General features: G+C 36.3%; 1 protein-coding gene across 3 annotated transcripts in view; it reads left to right on the forward strand.

The window, feature by feature from the left end:
• LOC116725378 (guanine nucleotide-binding protein subunit alpha-11-like) overlaps positions 1-20,793 on the forward strand; it is a 29,740-nt gene extending 8,947 nt beyond the window's left edge. For all 3 annotated transcript variants that reach the window (XM_032571372.1, XM_032571371.1, XM_032571373.1), the window contains exons 3-8: positions 9,394-9,578; positions 10,248-10,402; positions 11,263-11,391; positions 13,992-14,121; positions 14,823-14,976; positions 16,240-20,793. In XM_032571372.1, coding sequence (XP_032427263.1) covers positions 9,394-9,578; positions 10,248-10,402; positions 11,263-11,391; positions 13,992-14,121; positions 14,823-14,976; positions 16,240-16,430 — 944 coding nt within the window. In that variant the 3' untranslated portion in view covers positions 16,431-20,793. The remainder of the gene's footprint in view (positions 1-9,393; positions 9,579-10,247; positions 10,403-11,262; positions 11,392-13,991; positions 14,122-14,822; positions 14,977-16,239) is intronic.
• Positions 20,794-21,175: the final 382 nt, after the last annotated feature.

Raw genomic sequence — 21,175 nt, forward strand, 5'->3', positions numbered from 1 at the left:
TTCATTTTGCATCTATTCTATCTATATTTTCAAGCCCAGTAAGATGAATGATGCATCCGAACCAGTTGTCGGATGTAGTCAACTGGTTGTGACAACATCTCACAGTCAAAACCAGTTATTCCAGTATCCAATTCTCGATGATCCTTTGTAAAAATGCACATCTTTATTATAACCGTTCCAATTATTTGGTGTGTACATAGCATTTATGGTACTGGTGAAGCTGTCAGTCAGCATGTCACCCAATTTAGTCAGTGGTCTAACGGGAAGGTAAATGTTTTTGCACCATATTTTGTGAAATTAAAGTCGGAATATTTGATTTGCCGGAGCTGCTTAAGATACCAGTGGACCATAATAATCAAGTTGGGTTTTTTATGGTCTGTTTTAATAGAGGCATGTCCTTATTCCCTTTTACAAAACACTTCAAGCTGGGATTAGACCTTTGTTTTACCACCTTCATATGTTCTGTGAAAGGCCCGACGTGACAGAGGGGTTGAGCCCGATGGTTACCTTCTCTGTTAGTCTGTTGTCTGACTTGTGTAGGCACAAGCCAGCTTTGCGGCTTGAGTGAGTGATGTAGATGATGTGTGGTTTATGCGACCAGTGAGGTCCAGAATTGCAAGACTTGAATCATTTCTGATGAGAAGATCAAACATAACATAAACATTTCAAGGATTTGTTCTGCCATTACACTGAACTCACCCACCATTATTGTTTTAAAATAATAGGATGGGAAGACTTCAGACAGATTTTATGTTCAGTACTGATGTTGATGGTGGACATTGCTTTATTTATCTGTGATTTGTGAATGGCCAGAGGCGGCTTGGAATCGGCTCACCTTTGCAGGTTTATAATAGGTTTTGTAAGAGTGCAAGCCTCATTGTTATGATTTTCTTTGTAATGTCTTTAGAGGCTTAAATGTCTAAGCGGGATCTGAACTGACTAAAGCCACAGAACCTGTGAACCACACTTATTGAATTATTCAGGAACTCTCCCGAATGCTGATGTTTTCTGGGGTCAAATTTGAGGCTACCTGATACCTACGTTTCAATTACCCCCAAAATAAACACTTCAGGTTGAAATGGGAAGATCTGTTAGACTTTTTTTTTTTTTTTTTGTAGCCAGATTTTTTTTTTTTTTTTTTTGACCAGATTTGTTTACAAATGTGACACTTTCTATACCTTAATATCTTGCCAAGCCAAACCTAGGCTTTCTCTAGATTTGAAGCCTGCCGTTACCCTCTCTTGTTTGTTCATTCGTAATGTGGCGTAGAATTTAAATTTAAAGCTTGGCCTTTTTCAGTGTTGTCTCACTGCAATACAGATTGCAGTGATGTTGGTTAAAAAATGGGCTTGATACTTGCGCAACACTTTCAATAGATGGCACTAACTACTTAATCGTTTTATCCAATTTATTACAAAAAAGTGCACAAGCTTACAGAGAAAACATAGCATAGATTATCTAAAGAGTAGGATTATACCAAAATTTAAAACTAAATACAGATACTAACAAAAATAGTGCACTGTTTTGCACCATATATTTTTTTGTCAATTTCATTTAGCAAAACAGATACAGTTAACATCCTTTATGCAAGCATATATCTTTAAATCAGTTCTGCAATTATTCTTTTTTATTACTGCTTGTCTTTAGCCACTATGTGATTTCATTTGCCTGTCAATTTGCTTTTAATACAAATAAAATTTTACTACTAGGGAACAAATAAAGAGTCATTCTATGCTAAAATAAATTGTATTTTAAAACAAAGATGGATTTGGTTAATTCAAACAGAAGCCCTGTGCAATTCATGTCTTTCTGGTAATTTTGCATAATATTTTTCTTCATGATCAATTATAGCAGAGCGTCTTGCACTGGTTTTTTCATTACTTAACTATTTAGTAGTTCACTGGACCATAAACTATTAGAGCAGACTGTTGTGTGGTGTGGAGCGCTGCAACGGGGAAGTGCGTCCTGATTAGAGCACCGTCATCGGACAGTTAGTGTTTGTGAAGATGATTTTCAAGCAGATAGCGTTAGCCTATGTCATCCAGAAGGTTTACGACTTCACTGCTGCAAATAGGAGCTTTACTGCCCTTTTTAAATTGCTTTGACATCGGTGAATTGTTAGCATTAGCAAAGCTAGCATTTCCTTTCTGCCTTAAAGGGAAAGTAGCTCTGAACAAAACTTTGTGTTTGCCTTGTTGGATAAAGAGTGCTGCTCATGCTGCTTGTTTTCTATCTGTACTTTCCATGTTAGAGTTTAAATCTTCCAGCAGCTGCAGGGAGCTAGGGAGGTGCAGAGTATATGCTGCTGTAAGGAAACTCAGCAATATGAGCAGCTGTTCATGGGTCAGTTTAGTTTGATTTTGGCACGAACGATTATCTTTAAGTAATGATTTATATTGTGATATTGATTACTTTGACACCCTTTCTAAAGAGTCCACAATCCTTTTGAAATCCAACATCAATGTTTTTTTTAAGTCTTTGTTATTGTTAAGCTATGCCTTGTTAAATATAGCTACCAATCAATTGTTTTATTTAGAGTTGCATGCATGCATTTGTCTGGAAGATGAAAACTCAAGTTTCATAGTGAGCTATAAAAGCAAGACAAGCAGGTGTTTCATTCTCTGTTGTCTGTTTGTCACGTCACTGTAACACAGTGAGCAAACCGAGGTCGACACACCCAGAGTTTCGGCAGAACCATAGCAGCCAGGTCTGTTAAGGACTGCACGGTCCCTTTCTTGTCAGTGCCTGCCTGGTTCATTACTGACACACATGGCCTCATTAAGAGCATGAGTTATTAAAGAAGAACCCAGAGGTAAAGACCTGAGATTTTGGGTGTACATCATGACATTAGTGGTTTAATCAGCAACACATTCTGGCTCCAAGACAGATGAGTTACCCGTGATGGTAAATATGGAGAGTCATGTGAGCACAAAAGTTTATTTAACACTTGAGATCCATAGTTAAGATATGGCTCCAAGCAATAATTTTGAAACTTGAGATCTGAAATCCAATCCTTGATATCAAGTATAAGTGCCTGTGTTAATAATTTAATGGCTTACTAACTCTATAGTGTTAAAAGCCATCGAGACCAATTTTTTATTTTGAATTTGCATTTTTATTCCCCTACAGCACATTGTTTAATACTATGATTCATTCTTTTACAATGCTTTGCCTACAAGTTTAAAAAATTAAAAATCCATGTGAAAATTAAGTTATTTTTACTACTTAAAAAAAAAAAACCCTACTCAATTTTATTTATATTTGTACTTATTTTGTTTGGTCATTTAAGCGACAGGAACTTTTCGGTATGACCAGTCAATTTGATCAGATATGGATACATATTAGCTCATCACAATGCCTTTTACCTGAAGTAATTCTGAAACTTTTATACAAATTCAGGATGTTGACGATTTGACATGTGCAGCCATCATGTGTATCTGTCATCGTGCAGTCTTGCAGCAGAGCGGCTATTAATGTGCATGCTTAGCAGATTGCAAACTGACTGTTGGAGCTACTAAATTATGAAAACTTTGAAGGTCAGAAAACAAGTTGTGGCCTTGCATGAGTAGTCATCTGTGTTGAACAGCAGCTGGCACTTACACCACAGGATAAACTGGGCCGTAGTCTGAAAAGGACTGCCTACTCAATAGAACAAGTTTATCTAAAAAAAAATAAAACATTTTTATTTTTTATCACTCATTTCAAAAAGGAAAACTTGTACATAGATTTAAATTTATGATTTAAAAATATGAAACTCTGTGCCTTTGAAAATTAGAATATTACGAAACACCAACTGGCTATATTATAGCCAACACATTCATGGGGAGGACTGCTGACTTACCGGACGTCCAGGTGACCACAGAAATATTTATATTGGGGACATCATTAAATCGACACAGATTTTCTTAATTTTGTGAGATCCTCAATCAACCGATACTTGCACGAGAAACTGATCTTATCGTGGCACCCCAAACTTATACTCCTCAGCCACTTCCACTTATTTTTCAAGGAAGGAAAAAGGATTTGACATTTAGCCCTATTTTTCTTAAAATCTGCAATGACCTACTTTTTGTTCACTTTGAAGATGGGATTGTTCCCACACCTGGACACAAAGCAGTCAACCAGCTCTCTCAGCTTCTTGTCCTCTCTGATACGACTGCAGTCATTTGAGTATTTATGCAGACGACAGGAATGTATTTTGTACAGGAAGTCAAATGTGTACAGAGTGAAAATAAATGGTGAGAGTACAGTCCCCTGTGGTTCTCCTGTGCTGCTGACACACAATCCTTCTCTCTCCTAATCTGTGGTCTATTGTTCCAGTAGTCATCAACCTGTCTTCTGTAGTTTTTGACTAATGAAATCCAAAACTTCTGGCAGAATTAGGTTAATGTAATCTTTTTAATTTTACCAAGATGTTTCTTATGTCACGAAGGAATTTTGCTGTGTTGGATTGGCCCAGAGCTAAAGATTATAGTGATACAGATAAAGTATTTGTCTGGTGTAATGCCAATAAACATTTTGACATTGATTTTACATTGAAATGTATTTTTTCCCAAAACTGATAGTACTCATGTATCAGAAACAAAGTTGTTGGTTGAATGAAAAATAATTTTCAATCCAAACCTGTTAGTGGTGTAAATAATTTTGAGTTTTATTACAGTATCAAAATATTGTTATATATAATAAGCTATTTGATATTTGTAGTTAGTCCACTGAGTTAGCCAACAACTTATCTTCAAGTTCTATAATAATACACAGGCTTATAGTTTGGTTCAGTATGTTAAAATAAGCCCTCTTATTACAGCAAATAATTTTCTTTTAGCACTGAGTGGGAGGAAACTAGAGTGGAAATACCAGAGGAAAAAAGACAAAACAGGTGAATAAAGAATAGTTGCCAAAAATGTTCATGTGTTATGAAAATTAAGATTCTATTGAAACGAAGAAATAGTTTGATCTCACATTATCTCATAGATGCTTTAATAGACCGCCCACAATAGACACCTAAAACTATTTTTTTAGGTGTCCTGAAAGAATAGTAATAAAAATAAGTGATTTTGAAGAGCTCTATTTGTGTTAGAGAGACTATGACTGCTGCATCATGTGGCAATGACTTTATCAGTGCCTAAGAAAGGAGTAATAAATTATTGTTTTTGCCACGTTTAGCGTTATTATAACAGTACCACAAAGAAATTGTGAAACGCATTGAATGCACAACATATGTGCCTTGTATGTTGTCTGGATTTTTTTTCACCACTGCTCTATTGTACAGATGAATGCCAAAACCATTTTTGCTCTAATTGCTCAGAAAACTTTTTTCTTTCTTTACCAACAGCTTTATATGCTTTCACACTTGAAAATATTTCTACCGGCGTTTTAAATTTATCCTTTCTCAACATGGAAGAATGTTTCTGCCTGTCTTGCTACATGCAGATTTGTTTTGGTTTTGTCCTGTGGTGTTCACTTGAAGCGGGCCAAGACTTGTGTTTTTAGAGGAACGGTGTTCACTCTAAAGATCGACTGCACATTGACACCTCCCCAAAGAAACTGCACTGTCTGAGGAAACGTGCTTGACATTCATTCAATAGGGCTGGTCTGAATGCACCTTAGCATTTTTAGCAGTTTTTTTCCAATGACCTTTCCATATTTCATTTTATGTGTAGCTACTGTTAAGCGGGGCTCCTGCACAGCAGAAACTATAGACTACTACATGATCCTTTATAGCTTCTCATCAAAGCTCCTTGGTGGCAAATAAAGTTTAAATTCCTAAAATAATCTTGGGAAAAGTTCCCACAAATGGACACTCAGCAATAATTAAGTTTTTCTACATCGAGTCGGGCCTCCAGCTGTGCCATCTGACCCAACTCTCTGCTGTTTAATTATGGCAGTAATTAAAACTCTTTGGACATCACTTCCTGTTTGATGTGCTTGGATAGGCTCTCAGGAATCATTTACTCAGAGTGCTGTTTGCTTCCTCTTTTTCACCCTTTGTGCCTCCTTTTTGTCCTTCTTGTCTATTTTGCAATTTTTTCCATGTGTTGATGCTGAACTTTAAAGTTTATTTTGCTGAAAGAGTAATGCTGCTCAGGTTTTTGCTTTAAAGATGAGTTATTATGAATTAGCTGCATGACCTAGTAGTTTTTCTATAGTTAGCTCATGTGAAAATAAGAAGATTGTGTTGTTTTAAGTCAAAATTAACCCATTTGCCGATAAGAACCTCAAAATCTTTTGCTTTTGCTTTGATTCAACTTGGTTGATTTATATCTTGCTTCTGTTTGATCCAAGTTGATCAGTTCTTAGTAAATGTAGCTGGCTAATATGCAACTGTTTTCTCTGGAGGATATTTTTTAAATTTTGACAACAACAATTGTTTTTTGTGAAGATGTATTGGCCTATTAAAACAACGGCTGCCATACCATAGTCACATTGGGGTAATTTTGCAGTTTATTTTACTTATTTGTGGATTAGTACTGAAGTTAAAGCTATTTGCATACATCTGAAAGGCATGTCAGCACAATGGGATGGATACTTTTCTGTTGTTCCTCCTAAGTATATCTTGTCTATTTGTGGGTGCGACCATTTTATCAGTCTAGATCCAGCTGGTGGTTAACAACTTGCTGATTTATGTCTCATAGACAACAAATAAGTCAAAGGGAAAACATGAGACAAATGACCACAAATGGTTTTCTTTAATTCAAGTAAATGCTGGTGGGAATTCACCAAGCAGTTGCTGCTGTAAGGTGCAACTTGGTTTTGCACTTGCAAACAAAATTCCTTATTTTAAATTATCATAATAAAACCACTCTAATAAAGCATCACATTTTTTGATTTTAACAAATTTGGTGGCATGTTTATTTGTGAGAGTGAGGTACTGTACATGCGAGCCACAAAAAAGATGTGGCTCGCATGTATACACTGAAACATGACACTGCCATTTTGAAATTTTTTCACTCTGGGTTTGTAAGAAATTCTAGTTTGTGGTTTCCCAAAACGCCGGATCCATGCGGACGTGGATCGGTTAAATGGCAAAAACTTTCTCTGTATGGGTGGGAGCTTAGTTTTCCCAACTGCCATAAATTTCTTTTGAGTGACGGAAGCACTGGTTGAGGATGTTTTTTGTTAAAAAATGAAAAAAGTTAAACCTGAGCTCTCTGAATACAAGCTGTGGCTGATCAGCTGGTGTTTTCTGCCACATTTTTAGAAGTATGGTGATGGAGTTGCTATGGGAACTAGCATTACCCCTCAGGAGTCGCTCCAATGAGTTTATAGTTGCTTGTCCATTACAAAAGCTTCTGCTTGCTATTTCAGGCTGGCAGCAGTTACATTGAGTTAAACTGATCATACATGCAAAACTCAAATCCACTGCAAGGTAAACACTCTTTAGTTTGTCTATGCAGAGTGTAAAATGAACCATCCTTCTCTAAATACTAGATGGTAGAGAAATGCTCAAGGTATATTAGCAGACTGCAGATGTATAGGGATGTTTAGTTTTCTATTAAAGTGACAGTGTTCAAGGAATTTCTAAATCTTAGTCAAAAAGGGCCTTTTTGTACTCTGCAAGCTACACGTTTTGCTCTTGAGCTCTAGTGAATTTAGAAATTAATCTGGGATAATGCATATTTCCCATTGCCCTATGTTTTCTTGTCTAATATTGAGTAAGGACTATATATATATATATATATATATATATATATATATATATATATATATATATATATATACACAGTGTTTTCCTGACTCTTGAGTCCTTAAAAACCAGTGGCAATTCTCTCTTCTATTTCTTCGATTGAGCTCTTTAATAAAATAGGAAGTGGGATATCTAATAGTGTCTTGGCCCTGTAGACCCAGCGTTAACAACTTCAATCTGGAAAGGAAACTCCGATGTTGCCTGACCTGCTTTTCTCAGTTAAAGATTCTGTCTGGTTAGAACCATTGCAGGGCACGCAGCACTCCCTCACTGTACACTCCTGTCTTCATGTCCTTGGAAAACATTTTAACCTTTTCGTCTTAGGACGCCTAGTCAGCACAGCACACATTCTGTTATCTTATCAGCCGCTGCTGTTTTTCTGCAGAAAACGTGCTCCAACAAGTGTAAATTGTTATGAAAAGATGGACTCAATACAATTCACACAATTTCTGAAATACTGACTTTCTAAATAGGAAACTGATAGAAAACTTGACCGCATTCTTACTAAAACCTTTTTAATATCAGCTATACCAGTTAATATCTGAGCTACAGCAAATAATTCTGCTTTGATGAAACAGACCCTGTTTGGGTTGGGCATTTATTGTAATCTTAATTCTTTGTGCTGGACACATGGACTGATATACCACTTATTTACTAGGGCAGTGTAATTTTATCGATTCTACGATATTTATTGATATTCTTCAGAAATCATTGATTTTTGAGTATCGATCCATTAAATACTACTTTGAGTTTTATGTCAAATCCACATGAATGAAGGAGGCCTGTCGCAATAAATTAATTAATCGCATGAGAAATTAAAATGACTCAAAATTTCCATGTCCAGGATTGTTTTTTTTCTTTCTGTTTTCCCCTTTTACCAAAAATTGGATTAAAAAGATCTTCAGTCTGGTGCTTTGGCCTCAACTAGCTCTTTTTTTTTTTTTAAAGAACAATTATGTCTACAGAGACTTAATTTATTTTGTCGTTTCTGCTGTTTATTTTGGATACTTAAAATATCTTCCAGCTCCAGTGTTAAATGTTTATTAGAAAGTAAAGTTTATTGATCTTTGAGCAATTTTTTAACATGACAGGCCTTTTTTTTGTTTTGTTTGTTTTTGTATATTAAGTGAAGTGGGTGAGTCCCTGTTTTGTTTTTGTTTTTTTGATGGCCAGAAAGAGATTCACTGCAGTTTGGATCAATGCCCGGCACACACTAGTGTAGCTTTCTTCAGTTTGACCCATCGTCAGCACTGAGGTGTGGGTGGACAGACTAGACCAGTTTGTTGCAAACACACCTATTTATAATCGGAGTTGGGTTTAAAAAAATACTTTGGAAATGATCATTAACAAGTAACAGATATTAATGTAGAAGAAGTATTAGCTTTGATGTTTTATACATTTCAAACAAAGGACTTGTCAATAAGTTGTATTTTAAGTAACTGTTAAATAGGTGGAGTAATTATAAATGTTCTTTCTATTTGCATCTTCTAATGGATTTCATCCTACACACTAATTCCTCTGTCTCATGTTTGCAGAAAAACTAGAACCACATTCTTTTTAAACATTCCCAGTCGTAGCCCGGCACTTTTAGCCACTATTACGTTATTTTGGTTTTAGCCACTATTACTTCACTAAAAATATGTGAAGTCAAATTTGTGATGTTTTCCAGTAGTTGATTAGTGATTTTTTTGTATTGTCTTGTCTTATAGGGACAGGTGAAAGTGGCAAGAGCACTTTCATCAAACAGATGAGGATAATCCACGGGGCAGGCTACTCAGATGAAGACAAAAAGAGCTATACTAAACTGGTCTACCAGAACATCTTCACCTCCATGCAGGCCATGATCCGTGCCACTGAGACCCTCAAAATCACCTTGGAGATTGACGAGAACAAGGTCAGCCGTACAAATGGGATTTTTTTTTTTTTTTGTAACCACAATCAGTAGATCTGTGCAAAACTGCACAGATGTGACTTGTGGTCCCTGGTTGACTATCATAATTAGACTTTTTGTGTAAATCTGCTTCATTCAGATTCAAATTAATTTCCTTTCAAGACAGTTTCATACAGCTGTAAGGGATATATTGTCTTTATAAATCAATCTGCACGGTCAGATCATGTGATAGTTTCCCAGTCTCTTAAAAACAGCAAAATAGCCCTTTACCTTTAAATCTGCTGCTCCATATTTAATGTTAGTGTTTGACAATATTTTCCTACAGTTGCTTACAAATTATTTACAAAACATTTGCCACTTTGTTTGTAATTTTTATGTTTTTATTTTTGTCCTGAAACAGTCCCACACAGATCAAGCGGTTTACACAACTGATTCTTATCTCAACAAACAATATTTAAAAATTTTAACATAACAAAATCTACTGCAAAGAAAGGCCATTGCACCCAAATTGATTTAACTTAAAAATTTACCTTATTCTATGTCAAAATGTTGTGATAGCTACTTAACTTAAAATTCTTGACATCTATGAATGTAGGAAAATGCTATGAAGACAGCAAAATTTAAAGTCCTATATACTATGATTAATTGTTGATTTTATTTATTTATTTTTAGAGTAACGCCTTTCTGGTGAGGGAAGTGGACGTGGAAAAGGTGTCGACGTTTGAAGAGCCGTACATCAGTGCGATAAAGACGCTTTGGACCGATCCCGGGATCAAGGAGGCTTACGATCGTAGGAGAGAGTACCAGCTCTCTGATTCAACCAAATAGTATGTCTGTGTGCTATGTACTGTAATTAATTACACTTTTTCGGACAGTTCTGGAAGGAGGGAAAACATTTATGGCAGATGAGAGAAACTAAAAATGGCATTTATTTGAATCAAATGTAAATTAGCCTCATTTGGCTCTGTTAGGAAGATCTAAGTTTGGAAAAAAGACTCATCTAATTCATAGTTGGATTGCAATATCTATACAAGTGAAATAATCATCTAAGTAATTCATATGTGTCCGTTCTGAATGACAGCAGTTCTTGTTGAAGTCGACTGGAATCGGCCTGTAATGTTGACACGGATTAGTTTGTCCACATCTGCGCTTGTGTCATATGTTCCCTGCATTCTCGCAGTTACCTTGAGGGATTAGGACGAATAGCGGCACCAGAGTATGTGCCCAGCCAGCAGGATGTGCTGCGGGTTCGAGTGCCCACCACTGGCATCCATGAATACCCATTTGACCTGGAGAATATTCTATTCAGGTACTGGTTCTGAGTGCTGCCAGTAAAGGCCGACGAACTGTAAAACGACTGGTGAGCCAATGGGAAACTTTACCACCTTCTCCATCCACCCTCCACTGCAGGGACAGGCTCGACACTAACAAATTCCCAATGGTGGCTCCGAAAGACTGTCTGTAAAAATTAGCAGGCAAGATCAATTAATTGGTTTGTCTTTGGGAGCTGCCATCAAAGATAAAGCTGTATGTCTTAGGAAGTGGAACTCTAACTCCTTATCCTCTTGAAAATGGTCCTCTGTCAGTATATCTGAACTCACATTTTAAGGTGTTTAATCTGCTGTGATGCTTTACTCTTTTTCCTTTCTCTCTCTTGTTTTTATTTCCACTTTCTTTCTTCCTTTAGCTATTTAAGTGATCTGGGTCGTATCTCCGACGCGTCCTATCTACCAACCCAACAGGACATACTTAGGGTTCGAGTCCCAACCACTGGGATTATAGAATACCCTTTCGACTTGCAAAGCATCATTTTCAGGTAGAAGACAACGTTCACTTCGAATTTCATCACATTTAATAACAGAAAACTACAGTGTCTCCACGACTATGAATGATATTGTGTAGACTAGACAGTGAAGATTTAATAAGAATTTTAACCAATATAACTTTTGGTAAAATTGGTATAACATTTTAAAGTTTTTTAAGGCACAATGATACACTTCTTCTAAACCAATAAACTTTTAACTATTGTAGATAAGATACCTACGACTAACAACTACCTCACTTTGAAAGAGAGATCTGATAAAAATAAATCCTTTCTGGTTCATTTAGCAACACTTTTGTTAAATAAGGTAGTTACAAATACAGCATTTCTACTGACTCGGTTGCCATGTTCCCGGGCTTTTTCAGAGCCGCTGCAATACTGACTGCTACAGGAAATCCTTCCTGCCCACTGCCATCAGGGTCTATATCAACTTTTTGAAGAACCATGAATTAATGAGTTACAGCATAATTTATTCTCCGTTTGAGATTAATAAAAAATGTTTGAATTGAATTTACAGTTTGGTTCATCTGATTACTTATTTTTGGATATTGTAATTTCATTGTCTAAGAGCTTCTTGTTGGTGGAATGGTGAATTCTGATGCTGATCTTTGAAGGTTTGTGTCTAATTAATGCATTGAAGATGAGGAATGTCAGAGAAGGCAGAATAATAGTTGGGAAGCAGGAGGCCTGACCAGAATAGAGCCAAAATCTGGACTGTGTTTGTTTTATGCATCCTAATCACTTGGCTGTCTTGTTTGTGCCAAATATTTAAAAAAAAGAAAAACTGGATAACCAAACTTTAATCGCTAAATTGATCAAATAATCAAGTCTACATAGAGAAATAAGTGAATTTCTCAATAAGAAATGTTTTAAAGTTTAGGGCGCATCATAGGAGCTAATATGGCTCACATTTTTTATGTTTTTTTTGGGAGTAACTTCCTTTTTTTTTATTTTTGAAGGAGGAAGGGAAGAAGAGCGATTGCAAATCGATAGGAAGCAATCGTGTCAGACCCCTCCCACGTTCGGCACAGCTAGAAATAACTCTGGTCGCAATAAGGCTGCGTTCAAGAGGTTTCCAGCAACCTCGCTGCAGCTTAGCTGACAGGCTCTTCTCTGCTCGACTGTGCTGCCGTTGGCGGTGAATCGCTGAATACTCTCAATGACATCAGTTTTGTGCTGTAGGCTTTGAGGATTTAGATTGAGGTGGGTTTTAATGGGAGAAAGGAGTTGATTCAGATTTAATATTAGTGATTTATTAGTGATGTGTTGTCACATTCTTGCTGTTAATTACATGGCCGGTTTGATGCATGATGAGGTGTTCTTTAGCTGATGCATAGCTAGAAGAATAACACTCCCTGTGGGTCTAAACTGGCTCTGCTTGCAATTGACTGAGATGGTTGCAATTGTTTTGACAAGAATCTCCATTAGGATGGCTTCCTTCATTCTTAATTAGCGTTAAACGTAACAGAACATGTGGTTTGGCTAACATAGGGGAGCTTATGGAGCTAAGTAGGTCACTTGTCATTTCTCGAGGCGGGAACGGAGGTCTTCTATGAAGGGGTTTTATTTTTGGGCTGACTTTTGGAGGAACTTGATTTTATCTGTACTGTTGCTTTTTCTGGTCAGTTTACCTTTTATAGTTTGATGGTGCAAACGGTGAGTTTTAGCTTGGTACCCCATAATAAAAGGGGAGTTATTATATAAAATTTACATATTTCTTTTAGCCTGATATAAAAAAAATTTTGAAGCCATGTTTTATATAGATGGAATATTTATTGTGAAGGTAATATAGTTACTTAATTGTGCTATTAAATGACACTATGTACATGGAAAACGCATAATAATCCCCTTTAAAGGAAAAAGATGGCTTTTTGCTACTTTGTTTGATTTTATTTAAAACCAGTAGTTCATGTTAGAAGTCCTTTCACTTGGTTTCACTTTAAAAGACGCATTAAAGCAATATCTAAAACAAATACAAAGTAACCCGAGTCGAGGAGTGCTGCATTATAATCAAAATGTAAACGTTTTAAAATCTATAAGTGTTGCTTTCTGTTGCTTGTATATACACTTTTTACGTCTATGTTGCTAGTTTTTCTTAATCCAAGGGAGGATTTGCTCTGTCCACACTATTTTATTTCAGAGATTCTGGTCATTAGTTTTGTTTATCTTCATTGTTAAAACAGGATGTTTGGTTTGCAGGATTCATATGATACTGGGTTTTGAAATCAGGGATTTGTAGTGATGTTCTCATAATGTGGCCACCTGTCTACTGAGTAAAAAAATTCAACTTAACTCAGTTTTCTTCCAAAAATCCAACCCCTATATTCTGATTTAACCCTAATTATTTACTAAATTGTTTCATTGGGTTCTCTCTTATAACACTTTTCAATCATTCCTGCCACCTCTGAGCATTATTATATTAAATTGTTCATTAAGAGACACGGCATTCTGCATTTCAAATGTTTCAATTTACTAAAACAATTTATTATCTACTATTTTACTATCAGAGCCTTATTAATGACATCTAGACATAGAATTGATTGTAATTCTGTGTCATGTGTTTCCATTTGATCTACCCCATCCTCTTCTATCAGGATGGTGGATGTTGGGGGTCAGAGGTCAGAGAGGAGGAAGTGGATCCATTGCTTTGAGAACGTCACCTCTATCATGTTTCTGGTGGCGCTCAGCGAGTACGACCAGGTTCTGGTGGAGTCCGACAATGAGGTAAAACATCAACGCTCCCTCTTTTGTCACAGCTGCTCTGGATTTTTAGATTTTTTTTCTTGCAGTAAAATGTTTTAATTAAATCATATTCATATATTTCATAAGACAATCACAAAATGGTGCCATTAAAAAAACAAAAAACTTCAACTCTGCCTAATTTAATCTACGGTAATATATAAATTTAGATGTTTTTTTGAAAAGTTGAATGGTTTGTTAGTGAACATTTATGAAAAAATGGCATCATGAAGACCAAGAAACGCATTAGGAAAGTCAGACCGAGAGTTGAAAGGATGTTTATTCCAGGGTATGTTTCAAAACGATACAACATTCTTGTAAGATCCATTAGCGATTCTAGGGCGATACAGTTGCTTAAAAAGACCGCAAATAAATTGCAAATACTTCCTTTTTTAATCATATTTTTTTATTTTTATCAGAATAAATATCACAAGATATTGTGGTAAGATTCTAAATCTATATTCCCCAGATTAAGCTACATCTAGGGCAGTCTTGGAAGAGGAGCTGTTGAAAATGAATGAATAATTTCCATTAGATTTTCTCAGCTTTTTTAGTAGCCTTGGCAAGGTTAAATATAATGGCTTATATTTACCTTATCCAAGAAGATGCACAGATGTATAATTCATAGAAGGTGGCACAAGTGACGGTCACCCAGTAGATGAATTTGTAACTCTGTTTCCTGATAGAACCGTATGGAGGAGAGCAAAGCCCTGTTCAGGACCATCATCACATATCCCTGGTTCCAGAACTCCTCTGTAATTCTGTTCCTCAACAAGAAAGACCTGCTGGAGGAGAAAATCATGTTCTCTCACCTGGTCGACTATTTTCCAGAGTTTGATGGTAATCTGATTACTTCACATTTCACTTTTTTCACATTAGCACAGATTTAGTGTCGCTAAATAAAATGTTCAAGTGATGTGCTCTTTCTCACCTTTGAACTGCTGATGTATCTTTTTTTTTTTTTTTTTTAGTTTTGAGTGACACCTTGTGGTTGTTATGTGCGCTACAATACAAAATAAATTTTTAAACGTATACGCACATTCTTTCACAGACTCACTGCTGTAATTATCTATATACACATTTATCTAAACTTTTTACTTTTGTTCTCTATTATGAATTATATTTATTATAAATAAAATGTTCAAGTGATCTTTTTCTCACCTTTGAACTGCTCGTGTATCTTTTTTTTTTTTTTTAGTTTTGAGTGACACCTAGTGGTTGTTGTGTGTGCTACAATACTAAATTAATTTTTAAAGTGCAGTGAACCCTCGCTGTAACGCGGTTCGCCTTTCACGGCCTCGGAGCTTCGCGGATTTTTCTGTGCGGTTTTTTTTCACAGTGCATTGTGTTCTGCGTCCTGATTGGCTAAACAGACTCCGCGCTTCTTCTCTATATACCGTAACGTGCCAATAACGTCACGGTCTTTAAATATAGGTAATGCAGCTTGGCAAATTTTGGCAAATATTTTTGCCCAGAAGAAAAAAAAGCAACAACAACTACCGATAACTATGTTCTTTTCTCGAAAAAACACACCTGCACCACAGACTTCAGAAGAAAAAGACACTACAGAGCGGAGTGAAGCAGCAGCGTCACAGTCGGAGGCACAGTGAAATACGCGAGTCACAATTTTTTCCTAGTGTAGGCCTACTTCGTATTGATGATTAAAATGATTATTTTACTGTAGTTATTTGTAAGAAAGTGTTCTATTTGTTAAAAAAAAAGCTTGGTCCTGAAAACAGGTTTTGTTCTTTGGTTTCAATGTAGAGTATTTAATTATGCTGTATAATAATTGTAAAAAATAAAGGTAACTGCTTCACGGATTTCACCTATCACAGGTTCTTTTTGGAACACAACCCCCGCAAAAAACGAGGGTTCACTGTATACGCACATTCTTTCACAGACTCACTGCTGTAAATTATCTCTATGTACACATTTATCTAAACTTTTTACTTTTGTTCTCTATTGCTTTTAAGGCTTTCAAATTGATTCCCATGTTGATTATTTTGCCAAAAAATGGACAAAAAGACAAAATTATCTTGTGTCTATGAAAATAAAAAAACATTCAGATTGAGCGTAATCATGAGATGGTTGTTGTTTTCCCAGGTCCTCAGCGGGATGCTCAGGCAGGTCGGGAGTTCATCCTGAAGATGTTTGTGGACTTGAACCCTGACAGTGACAAGATAATCTACTCTCACTTCACGTGTGCCACCGACACAGAGAACATCCGCTTCGTCTTCGCAGCTGTCAAAGACACCATCTTGCAGCTCAATCTCAAAGAGTACAACTTGGTGTGAAGGGAGGATCCGCGAGCGAGGCGCCGGCCTCTCAAGTCACACTTGGTGCAGGAATTACCCTCCAGAGACGTACACCTGCATGAAACACACTGCTGCACAAAGAGACGAGCAATGCTTCATTCTTTACCAGACCGACGCTTATCCCTTTTTGCTCCTTCTCTTCATGCGGCTGTTTGGTTTGTTGGCAATTTAAAGATATAATTTTTCTGTTTTGTGATTTTTACTAACTGCTGGTCTTGCACAGTCACAAATGAAACACATTTAAAAAGAACACTTTTGTCCTCTTTTTGGATGCCTCCGGCACACCTCTTGGCTCTCTGTTTGGCTCTTTCTTTTTTTTTTTACACTACATTATCATTTGTTTTTTAGTGTTTGAGGTAGGCAGGAGTGGGAAGGGGCATCTCTGGGTAGAACAAGCCTTTGTGGACAAAGGGCTCCTCATGCATGCTACACACTACAGCATGGGTTTGTGACACCAGGCTGCAGATTACTGGACTCTGCTTATCTGCGAAGGATGACTAATTTTGAAATAGTGCAACTAGGCAATGCTGAGGTGCAGTCAGGTACTTAGTTCCCTGGAACTCCAATTGTTTTATTTTCTTTTCTTTTTAATCACCCTGATTTCCACCAGAGCAGATAAGCTCTATTGAATGTAAATAAAGTTTTGATGCTGCCCACGCAGAGTGAGGGCTGTTACAAAGATGACTAAATGTTCACTCTTCACTTTAGATATATTCAGAAATGTTAACTTCTTGAGCCTATTATTTCTAATATGGGTCTGTTAATTATAATGAAGATGACTACTCAAAGGAGTACATAAGAAAAAGTCTCAATTTGTTTAACTCTCAATTCTGCAAATAGTCAGTGATAACACTAGTGGTATTTATTACTATTTGAGTTTTCACATTGCCAACTTCAAACTAGCTGGGATTGATCATTTTAAAAAATATATATTATTTTGTCACCAGTGTAATGTACATTCTTTAAATGTTCCATATTGAGAAAAGAGATTAAGGATCTGATGTTAAAATCAATTGGGTCAGATCCCCATGTTTGTCAGTGGCATTTTTTAAATGTCAAAGTTTGAATTGGTCATGTAGTTGAAATCATGTTTGGTCATGTAATTGAAATCATGTTTTCTTTTGTTTCCATTTTAAATGCAATGGTTATTCCAGATCACTACCATGGTAAGATGTCAGGGAACTACAGCTTTTAGGTTGCTGATTTAAGCTTCCGTTGGTCCTGAACATTCATGGGGCTTTTTTTTGCCAAAATAAACACACAGTGATCAAATAGGGTATTTTTTTTAATTATTTATCACAGCTCTGTTGACTCAGTATTCCAAATTTTATTTCTGATCATTTTTTTCCAGCTTTGTTAATGGAAAAAAATTTTTTATACTGCTGTAAAATATCCAAACTATTTTATGGACAAGTGTTCTATCTTTCTGATGATGCGTCATGTTTAGTTTTTGCGGGTCGGTTTTGACGTAATTGCTGATTTGGGAAAATAGTGTTTCCATGTCAGGTTTGTGCTTTATGCAAATCAAAACAGACAAAAAAAAAGAAAACTTTATGGTTAAATATTTGCTGTTTTAAAGATTCTTGCAGATTTTGGGGAAAATTTATAAGGATGTGCGTTGGCTATTGGTACAAATCCCATATCGTGTGTTTTTCCGGGTAGCTGTTGAAATACTTCTCTAAGATTTGTGATTGCTATTTTTGTCTTCACAATGTAATTCAGGTGAGTTTTCATAACTTTTTCATCACAAGGGCTACTCCTAGCAGATCTGATTGAGCTCAAATGACTATACAAAAAGAGCTAAAGGTGCAATTGATGACCGGGGTGGGTTGGGGTTTTGGACGGCTGAACTGAGTTCAGGGAGGAGGAATGGTGTCGCTCCTGTAGGAAGTCTGGCCACAGTCCACTTGTTTAGTTTTTGATTTTAAATGAAAAGGAAGGAGGAGTTTCCTCAAGGTCCATTTGGTGTCCTACCTGTTGGACTGTACCGTCCAGTAATTCTGATGAGATTCCGCAAAGGTCTTTTTGACCTTCATTGTTTTCCATAACGTGCATTTGCCTTTACATCTGCAGTATTTCCATCTTTGACTTTAACTTTGATCCCTTGTTGGAAGGGCTAAGATAATTTGCTCCTCACACTGTTTAGAAACACAAAGAGCTGGGAGGGTCTTATGAAAGAACAGTTAAGATTTTCTTGTCTTTTATTATTGAGAAGTTGGAACCTTCATGAAGTGAAGTTGACTGTACTATGCTTTGTTTTTTGTGTTTTTGTTTTTTTCAACCAATTTATGTTGTGAAATACTCAAGGGATGAACATTTTTGGCAAATTTTCTAGATTTTTACACAGTCTTGAATAGAGGTCGATTAGAGAATGATTTGATTTAATCATTTTACAAGTTTGGAAAACGGTTAAATCAAAAAACCCAAAAAGACTGTAGAATAAAGATAATGTACATTTCAGCGCTTATTCTGTGACATCAAAAGGAAAACTGCTCTGAATATCTGACAAATTAAGGGCTGTTCAATTTCAGATTTAAGGTCTACATAGCACATTTTTAAAATAACTTTAAGATTAGTAACTATGGCTCTAGAGTCAAGTTAAAACAACCTTAAACAACTTACAGAAAATGCTGCACACTTTAGATGTCTGGAATGTCATCAAAGCTGCCGGAAAAATATAGGAATTTCAGAGTAGTTTGGAAATTTTTCATGAAAAACCCCGAGTGCCACATCCCTGCCCCTTGCTTTTTTTAAAAGATTGGTTCAGAGCTAAAAGTATTTCTTTGGCTCTAGATATTTCCATGCATGATGCTAAAAAAAAAAAATAATAATAATAATCATGTTCATAGTTTCTTTCAAAGTCGCAAGTTAATTTGGTGAATGACTAACATAAGCACATAGCAGGCTTTTGCATTGTTTGGAACAACCAGTATGTGTCACTCTGGATGATGATGATTTTGTAAAGTCCATGACTTTCAGGAAACATGCTGTTCTCCCAAATTTCAGCGTACCACCTCTAAACAATGTGTGTGGCCTGTCCTCCGTTTGATCAGTTGTCACGCAAACTTGGTGGGACTCTGTAAAGATTAAATTGTAGGCTGTCAGATTTCCAACTAGACTTCAAAAGGGGCCAGCAGTGAAAGTAACGTGGCTGACAGTTATCAGAGCAGCTGGGTCACTCCTTTTGAATCCTTTCGCACAGACTGCTGCTTTGCTTTGTTCTACATGTGTGAAACATTTTCAGAAGTGGTTTAGTTGACAATCCAGTACAAAGACGGTGCCAAAAACATACATCAAAAATGTTTTTGAATCTGACCCAACACTTTGATACATTTTATTGATGCGTTTTTTAAAAGATTACCTTTTTTCCCCAGAAGAAGCCTCAGTATTAGTCTATTTATTGAAGTGCTTACCAAGTAAAGGTACTAAACAGGCCCAATATTGGTCAGAGCAGTGAATAAAGAGGAGGATGATTCTGCTGAGTGTTTACATACACCATTTTCCCACTATCCTTTTTTTTTTTGATTGGACTGTGGACTGTCCTGCCACATTGAAGCTACAACACTGCAGTGGGCTTGCATTTGTTAACGTAGATGTCCATTCAAGCATTGTTGGTACTTTGCGGTGTGTGTGTGTGGGTGTGTGTGTGTGTGTGTATACACAATTGTTTAAGCTTGAGCTGCGTCCTGGTCAGAGGATTGGACGTACAGTGATTATTATTAAAAGCTATCTTTGCTTCTTGTTCAGTTTTCTTTTATAAGGTTTATACACCTTAACACGTGGACCACTTTAAATAACTTTTTCTTTGTTGTTAAATCAACAGTTAAGTTTGTGTAGTGGTGTACAAATTGAAAGTAATGCTTTTTTTTTTTTTTTAAGTATACCAAATGTAAATTCTGTACAATGTGTGCCAATCCCCTTTCTTTGTAAAGCCAGACTCTTAACAAGTGCCGATGTTGTGAAAAATCAGAGGGCCTGTATAGTTCCACGGCCCACTTTTTAAAGCAAACACTAAGTATATGATTAAGTAACAAGAAAAAATACACTATTATATATTTAAGATTAATTATGAACTGCTGTTTTTAAGATAAGTGTCAACTGATTTGCATGTGTTGTCAGGTTGGGGGAGGATTTGGGTGGGTGACAAACTGTTCTTGCGTCACCCTAGAGAAGGGTGGAAATGGTTATTAATTTACAGTATTTTAGCCATATTTCTCTTTTTGTATGTTTCATTTCAACCATTGTTGCCTGAACCTCATTCAAACATGAAAAATAATGATTTTTACATAGCCTTCTCCTTTTAAATGTTTTCAATTGGAATAAACTATGTTCCTATACTCTCTCCTCTTGCATCTTTGTGCATTTACTGGTGTCACATATTTTACGTTCTGTAGGCATGTCAGGTTTTTAAAGCGATTGCCTGTTTTTTTTGTTGTTGTTGTTTCCCCCTCCATTTTTCATACAAATCTTTTAGTTTGGGTTCATTATCTTGAAGCACAAGCCTGGCCTTTGAAAGCGGGAAAAAACAGCGAGTTTCCTAACTACAACAGAAATTATGTTTGCCAGTCATCTATAAGCTGGGGTATTCCTTAAAGTATGCAAATGTCATTTTACTTTTAAGATATGGTGCAAAAATAACCCTGCAGTTTTTTCTATTTTTTATATTTTCAGAATTTGCATTGCTTTCTCCTTTGTAGTCTGATTCTGACCAGTCTCTAAATACT

This window comes from Xiphophorus hellerii, chromosome 9 (genome assembly GCF_003331165.1).
Source record: "Xiphophorus hellerii strain 12219 chromosome 9, Xiphophorus_hellerii-4.1, whole genome shotgun sequence".
Lineage (NCBI taxonomy): Eukaryota > Metazoa > Chordata > Actinopteri > Cyprinodontiformes > Poeciliidae > Xiphophorus > Xiphophorus hellerii.